Genomic DNA, 9802 nt, shown 5'->3' with positions numbered 1-9802 from the left:
ACCATCTGCAGTGATTTTGGAGCCCCAAAAGATAAAGTCTGACACTGTTTCCACTGTTTCCCCATCTATTTCCCATGAAGTGATGGGACTGGATGCCATGATCTTCGTTTTCTGAATGTTGAGCTTTAACCCCACTTTTTCACTCTCCACTTTCACTTTCATCAAGAGGCTTTTTAGTTCCTCTTCACTTTCTGCCATAAGGGTGGTGTCATCTGCATATCTGAGGGTACTGATATTTCTCCCGGCAGTCTTGATTCCAGCTTGTGCTTCTTCCAGCCCAGCGTTTCTCATAATGTACTCTGCATATAAGTTAAAGAAACAGGGTAACAATTTACAGCCGTGACGTATTCCTGATTATTATGCCGTTTTAATTTCACCATTAGTTTTAGCTATTTTTCTTTGATTTTTTTCTGTATATGTTTATGTTTTCACTAGAGATAGCAATATGAATCTTTTATTATGATTTACCTAAGTTTGTACTGGTTTAAATCCAGTGAAAGAGCAATTTTGTATTCATATAGCTCAGTTTCGTCCCCACTGTCAAATAACTGGGGGGAGTTTGAGGTTTTACCCTATTTGTAGGTTAGTAAGTTAGGTGCGACGATTTAGTGGATTCTGATGGAAGAGTTGAAGTTCCTGGGTCCGAGACTAAGAAGTTTATTACAGCAATAGCAGTAGCCAGAGCATCATCATTTGTACTGATTCCTCAGACCTTAATTTCCACAGAGTGATAAAACAAAGGGTAAAAATACCATACCCTTCACTAGAGCATCATTATTGAATTGTGTCACCAGGATATTAGTATAATGGATGTTTTGAAAATGAATTTTTTGGTCAAATAAATTTGTGAAACTATACAGCCATATTTCACTTGTGTATATCCACAATGTACATTAGCATATTAAATGTACGTTAGCATAACTTGCAGAAAAGAAAGCTGCTTAATTTTCATTGAAGGAAGAGTTTTCCAAATTATTTGACCACTGAATCTTTTCTTTTATGTATTGTAACAACCAGCAGAAATTGTGTTCCACTGTTTACTTTGGCAAACACTGGTCTAATAAACAACAGAAATGAAATGTAGGCAACTTATTTTAAATTATCTTTTATTACTAGCCTACTTTTACAATAAAAGTAAAATAAATATCATCTTCCCAACATCTTTGAAACTGTTGTGTTCTGCTGTTCTTGAAGTGATTGAAGTCAAATATCTAACATGTTTATCTGTAAATTCTGTTTTCATTTTTAGGGGATGTGATCAACCTTGGTGACAGACAGCTCACTGTTATGCACATGCCGGGTCATTCTAGGGGCAGTATTTGCTTGCATGACAAAGACCGAAAGATTCTCTTCAGTGGAGACGTCGTGTATGATGGATCACTAATTGATTGGCTCCCATACAGCAGGATAAGTGACTATGTTGGAACCTGTGAACGTCTGATAGAATTAGTCGACAGAGGTCTGGTAGAGAAAGTACTTCCTGGGCACTTCAATACCTTTGGTGCTGAAAGGCTTTTTCGATTGGCTTCTAACTATATTTCAAAAGCTGGGATATGCCATAAAGTCTCTACTTTTGCCATGCGATCTCTTGCAAGTTTAGCCCTACGTGTAACAAATTCTAGGACCTCACCCTAGTATCTACTTTGATTAATTCTATAAATTATTCCAGTTCATTTTGTGTTGTTTAAACAGTAAGCATTTTAAGAAGTGCTTTTATAGTACTGTTATATATTAGAGGAAAAAAAGATTGAGAATGAATAAGCCAAAAAAGGAACTTCTTAGTTTTTCTTTTTTCCAAATAAGAAACCACTTAAATGAGCTTATAATTTGCCAAAGTTGTAATCTGCCATTTTCCTGTATCATTTGCTCTAGAAATGATATAGAGGTATATGGGGAAGCAAGGAGGCATTTTGCAGTAATAGAATTATCTCTGTGTCTCATTTCTCTTATTTCCTAGATGATCTAGAAAAAAAGAGCATAAGAGAGTTTTAAACTCCAGACTTGATATTTTTAGTATATTATTTCAAAATAAAGGTTCTTGGGTTTAAGATTAAAAACTCAAAACAGAACAAATAAGCTAACATTTAGAATGACAGCTAAAACAATCCATTGTTATGGTACAGAATTTTTATGCTTCATTTTATTTGTTCTTAATGTAAGTATAGTGTACATTATGTGTTGTGTAATTTTACTTACAAAAAGTACAGTGAATTTTATTTTATGGAAAAGCTTTAAATATTAATTGCAGAGTGCTTCAGTAAAAAAGCTACAATATATTATTGTTTGTTATTATGTAAGTGTAATATTTTGAATTGTAGAAACAAAGTTCAAATGTCTGTAATCTAACTACAAATTGTCAGATTTTTCAAAAGGACACTGTCAGGCAAATTTGAAAAATACACATTAAGAATAATTTTTAAAATATATCCTATTTTAATAGTAACAGCTATTATAAACAAAAATTTCCTTGTTAAATAGCAGCTTCAGTATATGTATCTTATTTTATAGTACCAGACAACATCCTAAAATAAACCATTCTTTTTCTTAACAAAGCATACATATGTACCACAGAAGGCTTTTCAGATTAATTGCAAAATGTGTGTTAGATACTGACTTAGAATGAATTGCCTTTTTTATCCTGATTCACAACACCTATTCCTGTTCAGTATTCTTTGTCTTGAATGAAAAGAAATTTCCATTTATAAAATTATAGGAAAGATTATCCCACTATTTAGTAAGATGTTTTGGTTTGGTGCTTTTAGTAACTTATTAAAAAACCTTTGGAATATTTCATAAAGGTTTTTTTAAACATTTTTTTTCACTGCCTTTTTATTATTGACATATAAAACCAAACTCAGATAGCTTTGGAAATCAGAAATTTTAGTATTAGGAAGGTCCAGCAATTTTGATTTCTGAAAAATTATGAAACTTTTCCTACCCTACACCCCACTCAGGTTCTTAGTCTTTTATTCATTCAGCACACACATACACATACACACCCCACGTACATACACACAGTCACATACATACATGCATTCATTGTGCTAAACACTGTGGAAGCTTACAAAGTCAGAGACTGTATCCTAGCTGGAAGTAGAAGACAAAACATGAATAGAAGTATATGCAGGTTGAAGTTTATACAAATTACACACGAGTGTCAGGGACATAAATGGAGGAGTGTGAAGTTTGGTTAGGGAAAGTATCCTGGAGGAGGAGATTTTCAGTCAGCTTTGGAAAGATGATTTATTAGGTGGTGAGGATAGAAAATAAGAATAGGGTTGTTTCTGCATCTTCGGTGCTAAGAATAGGGATGGAAGCGTTGCTGTCCAGAGTAGGCTATTCCCTTGTGACGATTTAGTTTTCAGGAGCCTTAGATCTTCTAAGCACCAGACATTTAGCATGAAAAAGTGATTATGTGTATAAGAATCATCTTTAAGACAGACAAGGTATATGGCCACATGCCACCAAATGATCCCTTACTTAAAATCAGTAGGGAGGACATGGTTGTTGAAATGAAGAATATTATGGGAATTTCTCTGTGATAGTCATTCAAGGCAGTAGGTCTGTTTTAATAGTGCAACTTCAAGACTACAGATTTGGTTCAGGGCAACTACAGACTATCACTTAATGAGCCTTAAATATAGCCATTATTTTTATATCAATAGCACAAAAGAAAACCAAAAGTCCTTAATCATTGATCATTTTATCATATTTTAGGACTTTTTTTTTTTTTAAATCAGGGTATAGTAGGCACTGTTTTATTGGGAAATATTTAAACCTGATGAAAGCTTTCCTTATTTCTTAAAAGTGCAATTTTTCAAAATACACTGATTTTATTTTTAAATTTCCCATTTTTTTCCTAGATTTTTCAAATTGTACCAGAACATACAACTGTGATATTTTGCTTTTGCTTCAATGTGAGTAAATTAGGGAAAGGAGGTATCATTCATTCAGTGCCCATGCTATGCATTTTAAAATAGGCATTATTTAATTTAATCCTGGCCCCAGTGCCAAGAAGTAATTGACCAGCCTAACAACACAACTTGGGAACAAAGCTGGTAACTGAACACAGGTCTCTCTGCCTCCCAAACTGTGCTCTTTCTCTTATACCTGCTCAATAATGTAAAATTGGCAAAGTGTATTTTTACTTTTCAAAATGCCACATGTGCCAAGAATAAATCAAGTCATGTTAAAGCTTAATAGTGTATTTTAAAAAAACTTTAAAAATATGTATTTTCACCCTGACAGTGACCCTTGTTGTAATTTTTGGTTTGGAGAAATAATAGTATGTAAGTATAATTCAAAGTTGTCAAAATATAAGACATTTAGAAATAATTTTTATTATTTATTTTGTTAATAACTTAATTTTTGGAAATTCAGTTTCCTTATTTGGTGTTTCTTTTTAACTGAGAAGTCTAGAGCAAACAAAACCTTGTGTGTTATCCTGATGTAGTTGAATAAATGATTATGTGTAGTTGTTCTTATATGGATAGTAACATGAATGTGACATGCACAAATTGTTCTCTTATAATTTTCAGATAACTGTAACTAAACATTTGTGTGATAACGATTAAAGTGAACATTTTATTTCAATCTATGGTTGGTATTTTTTATAAATGTTAGCAAATTTCAATTTAATGTCTTGCAAGGTTATTTTCTGTATGAAGCATTTTGAAAAACTTGAAATAAAGAAGATGTCAAATCCCTGGGCAAGAATATTAGAACCTAGAAACTGAATAATACCTATTTAACCTTGTTGTTGTTCAGTCACCCAGTCATGTCTGACTCTTTGTGACCCATGGACTGCAGCACCCCAGGCCTCCCTGCCCTTCACTATCTCCAAAAGTTTGCCCAAGTTCATGTTCATTGCATCCATGATGCCATCCAGCCATCTTATCCTCTGATGCCTTCTTCTCCTTTTACCCTCAATCTTTCCCAGCTGCCTTGTCATGATGAAGGGGCTTGTGTAACTCAGTGAAGCTATGAGCCGTGCCGTGAAGGGCCACCAGAGACGGATGGGTCACAGCAGAGAGTTCTGACAAAACGTGATCCACTGGAGGAGGGAATGGCAAATCGCAGTATACTTGCCATGAGAACCTCATGAACTGTATAAAAGATGAAAAAGATGTGACACCGAAAGATGAGTCCTCCAGGTCTGAAGGTGTCCGACATGCTACTGAGGAATAGCGAAGGAGAATTACCAATAGTCCCAGAACAAATGAAGCACCTGGGTCAAAGCAGATAGAAGCCTTACCAGTTCATAAATATGGCCTTTCAAATAAATGGATAAAAGATGCACTATTAAATATATATTTCAGTTGATGTGGGAAAAAAATCAACATCATCATAAAAATGTTGATCATAAAGATAAATTCATCATCATAAATTCCAGGTGGATTTAACATCTAAAGCAGAATCATATATGCATTGAAAGAAAATTAATTGTGTTTAAGCCATTAGAATAGGGAAGATCTTCTCTTTATGTAAACACAAGATAAAACTATATTAGAATTTAAAATGTCTTATAACTCAGATATATATAAAAAGAGAAATTTTAAAATATTCATTAACTTGTGTAACAGAAAAAAATTTAAGGCAAATATAAAGAATGCCTGCAAGTCAACAAGAAAAAGATAAACTAACATATGACAGGAAAGACCTTTTCTATACAGAAATATAGAAAGACTTTTTCTATATTTCTGGGCCTGAGAATTAAACATACAAAAGAGTAATAGGAGCAAAGCATACAAATTCTATTTGATGTTGATATTTTTATGTGTACATGGAGGTCTTTATATGTAAGTAAAAACCCAGAGGAGTGGATAGGCTTGAGGGCATATATACCATTTTAACAAAGAATGACAGTCTCTAGGTCCATCCACATCTCTACAAATGACCCAATTTTGTTCCTTTTTATGGTTGAGTAGCATTTCATGTGTGTATGTACCACATCGTCTTTATCCATTCCTCTGTTGACAGACATTTAGGTTGTCTCCATGCCCTGGCCATTGTAAGTAGTGCTGCAATGAACACTGGGGTGCATGTGTCTTTTTAAATTAGTTTTCTCTGGGTGTATTTAGTTTTTCTCTGTAGTGGGACTGCTGGGTCATGTGGTAGTTCTATTTTAGTTTTTTAAGGAACCTCCATACTGTTCTCCACAGTGGCTGTACCAATTTACATTCCCCCTAAAAAGGCTTCGAAATTGATAGTAGCAGGTACCTCTAGGACTATGAGTGAAAACCTTTTTGCTCCAATTTTAGTTTGCGACTTTGACCATCAAATTCCCCCTAATTCTATACTACTAAGCACTTTCTTGAAATAGCTGAACTGATATTCCATCACCTCCACTAGCTTTGTTTGTAGTGATGCTTTCTAAGGCCCACTTGACTTCACATTCCAGGATGTCTGGCTCTAGGTGAGTGATCACACCATTGTGATTATCTGGGTCAGGAAGATCTTTTTTGTACAGTTCTTCTGTGTATTCTTGCCACCTCTTCTTAATATTTTCTGCTTCTGTTAGGTCCATACCATTTCTGTCCTTTATTGAGCCCATCTTTGCATGAAATGCTCCCTTGGTATCTCTAATTTTCTTGAAGAGATCTCTAGTCTTTCCCATTCTGTTTTTTTCTTCTATTTCTTTGCATTGATCACTGAGGAAGGCTTTCTTATCTCTCCTTGCTATTCTTTGGAACTCTGCATTCAGATGCTTATATCTTTCCTTTTCTCCTTTGCTTTTCACTTCTCTTCTTTTCACAGCTATTTGTAAGACCTCCCCAGACAGGCAGTTTGCTTTTTTGCATTTCTTTTCCATGGGGATGGTCTTGATCCCTGTCTCCTGTACAATGTCACGAACCTCATTCCATAGTTCATCAGGCACTCTGTCTATCAGATCTAGTCCCTTAAATCTATTTCTCACTTCCACTGTATAATCATAAGGGATTTGATTTAGGTCATACCTGAATGGTCTAGTGGTTTTCCCTACTTTCTTCAATTTAAGTCTGAATTTGGCAATAAGGAGTTCATGATCTGAGCCACAGTCAGCTCCTGGTCTTGTTTTTGCTGACTGTATAGAGCTTCTCCATCTTTGGCTGCAAAGAATATAATCAATATGATTTCAGTGTTCATTCCAATCCCAAAGAAAAGCAATGCCAAAGAATGCTCAAACTACTGCACAATTGCACTCATCTCACACGCTAGTAAAGTAATGCTCAAAATTCTCCAAGCCAGGCTTTAGCAATATGTGAATCGTGAACTTCCAGATGTTCAAGCTGGTTTTAGAAAAGGCAGAGGAACCAGAGATCAAATTGCCAACATCATGGAAAATGAAAGAGAGTTCCAGAAAAACATCTATACTTTATTGACTATGCCAAAGCCTTTAACTGTGTGGATCACAAGAAACTGTGGAAAATTATGAAAGAGATGGAAATACCAGACCACATGACCTGCCTCTTGAGAAACCTATATAGGTCAGGAAGCAACAGTTAGAAATGGACATGGAACAACAGACTGGTTCCAAATAGGAAAAGGAGTACGTCAAGGCTGTATATTGTCACCCTGCTTATTTAACTTATATGCAGAACACATCATGAGAAACACTGGGCTGGAAGAAGCACAAGCTGGAATCAAGATTGCTGGGAGAAATATCAATAACCTCAGATATGCAGATGACACCACCCCTATGGCAGAAAGTGAAGAGGAACTAAAAAGCCTCTTGATGAAAGTGAAAGAGGAGAGTGAAAAAGTTGGCTTAAAGCTCAACATTCAGAAAACGAAGATCATGGCATCCGGTCCCATCACTTCATGGGAAATAGATGGGGAAACAGTGCAAACAGTGTCAGACTTTATTTTGGGGGGCTCCAAAATCACTGCAGATGGTGACTGCAGGCATGAAATCAAAAGACGCTGACTCCTTGGAAGGAAAGTTATGTCCAACCTAGATAGCATATTCAAAAGCAGAGACATTACTTTGCCAACAAAGGTTCGTCTAGTCAAGGCTATGGTTTTTCCAGTGGTCATATGTGGATGCAAGAGTTGGACTGTGAAGAAAGCTGAGCGCTGAAGAATTGATGCTATTGAAGTGTGGTGTTGGAGAAGACTCTTGAGAGTCCCTTGGACTGCAAGGAGATCCAACCAGTCCATTCTAAAGGAGATCGGTCCTGGGTGTTCTTTGGAAGGACTGATGCTAAAGCTGAAACTCCAATACTTTGGCCACCTGATGCGAAGAGTTGGCTCATTGGAAAAGACTCTGATGCTGGGAAGGATTGGGAGCAGGAGGAGAAGGGGAGGACAGAGGATGAGATGGATGGATGGCATCACCGACTCAATGGACATGAGTCTGAATGAACTCCAGGAGATGGTGATGGACAGGGAGGCCCAGTGTACTGCAATTCATGGAGTCGCAAAGAGTCAGACATGACTGAGCAACTGAACTGAATTGAACTGAAGCACTTTCTTCTCCCTCACTACAAGGAAGATTGGAGGCTAATTTAGATTTATCATTAAATTAAGTAATCTTTAGCTTCATGGTGTAGGACTGGAATGGGTCCCTTCAAAGACCCTGGGAGGGGCTGAAGAAACGTGTTCAAACGGCCATTTTTTTGTTTGTTTTACTTTGTAAAACTAAGCTATTTTTTATTCTCTGTTTCAAAGCCTCCAAATTTCATAACTTTCAGGTCCTGAAAAATGGATCTGCTCCTGGCTAGAGGATTATTCTGTGAGGAGGATAAAATAGGATCTCTACTCGAAATAAACTAGACATTGTTAAGTCAGGGTCCTATACTAAAAAAAAATAAATAAATAAAGAGGGATTTAGCAAAGCTCTGCATACAGTGAAATTTGTTAACTGAAAGTTCACATTCCCAGACTTCTCTAACCTAGCTTAAAGAATGCTGGCAATCAAGATTATACTTTCTAGGAGTAGATTTTTAAGGCCTTAAAAATTTGACTCCCCAAAGAAAAGACCTAATGATACTGAATCTGGAGTCTGCAAAGAAAGGTTCCTGGGAGATTATCCTGCAATGCAGTGTACAATTTATGAGTCTCCCTTCCTTAGCACTTTCCTACATGGAATTGTAGTCTTTTACTTGAATTTAAATATAATACATCAGGAGCCAGCATGTTGTGGAAAACTAAAAGAATAAATGGAAATAAATGGGAAAAAAAAAACCCACTTAAAGCAGTAAGAGAATTTAACAAAGTAGCAGCATATAAAATTAACATAGAAAATATATGGTCTTCACCAAAGAAGATATACAGATGGTAAATAAGCATATGAAAAGATGCTCCATATCATCATGACATCATATATGTCATCAGGGAAATGTAGACAAAAATAAGATATCACTAAAGACCTATTAGAGTGGCCAAAATCCAGGATACTGACAACACCAGATGGTAATAAGAATGTGGAACAACAGGGACTCATTCATTGATGGTGAAAACACAAAATGATACAGCCACTTTGGAAGAACGTTGGCACGTTTTACAAGATATAGTCTTACTAAATGATCTAATTGTGCTCTGCCATATTTACCCAACTGAAATAAAGACTTACGGCCACACAAAATCTGCACGTTTGTTTATAGCAGCTTTATTCATAATTGCCAAGCCTTGGGACCAAACAAGATGTCCTTCTGCAGGTGATAAACTGTGGTTCAGTTCAGTTCAGTTCAGTTGCTCAGTCGTGTCTGACTCTTTGCGACCCCATGAATTGCAGCACACCAGGCCTCCCTGTCCATCGCCAACTCCCGGAGTTCACTCAGACTCACGTCCATCGAGTCAGTGATGCCATCCAGCCATCTCA

At 36.2% G+C, this 9802-nt stretch overlaps 1 protein-coding gene across 1 annotated transcript in view; it reads left to right on the top strand.

The window, feature by feature from the left end:
* MBLAC2 (metallo-beta-lactamase domain containing 2) overlaps positions 1-4593 on the top strand; it is a 24273-nt gene extending 19680 nt beyond the window's left edge. Inside the window, exon 2 of the mRNA XM_010831920.1 lies at positions 1250-4593. Within this exon, the coding sequence (XP_010830222.1) occupies positions 1250-1635 (386 nt within the window). The 3' untranslated portion in view covers positions 1636-4593. The remainder of the gene's footprint in view (positions 1-1249) is intronic.
* Positions 4594-9802: the final 5209 nt, after the last annotated feature.

The sequence above is a fragment of the Bison bison genome, unplaced genomic scaffold (genome assembly GCF_000754665.1).
Source record: "Bison bison bison isolate TAMUID 2011002044 unplaced genomic scaffold, Bison_UMD1.0 scf7180017864533, whole genome shotgun sequence".
Lineage (NCBI taxonomy): Eukaryota > Metazoa > Chordata > Mammalia > Artiodactyla > Bovidae > Bison > Bison bison.
Note: the sequence above shows the minus strand (reverse complement) of the source record. Positions and strands in the feature narration are given on the sequence as shown.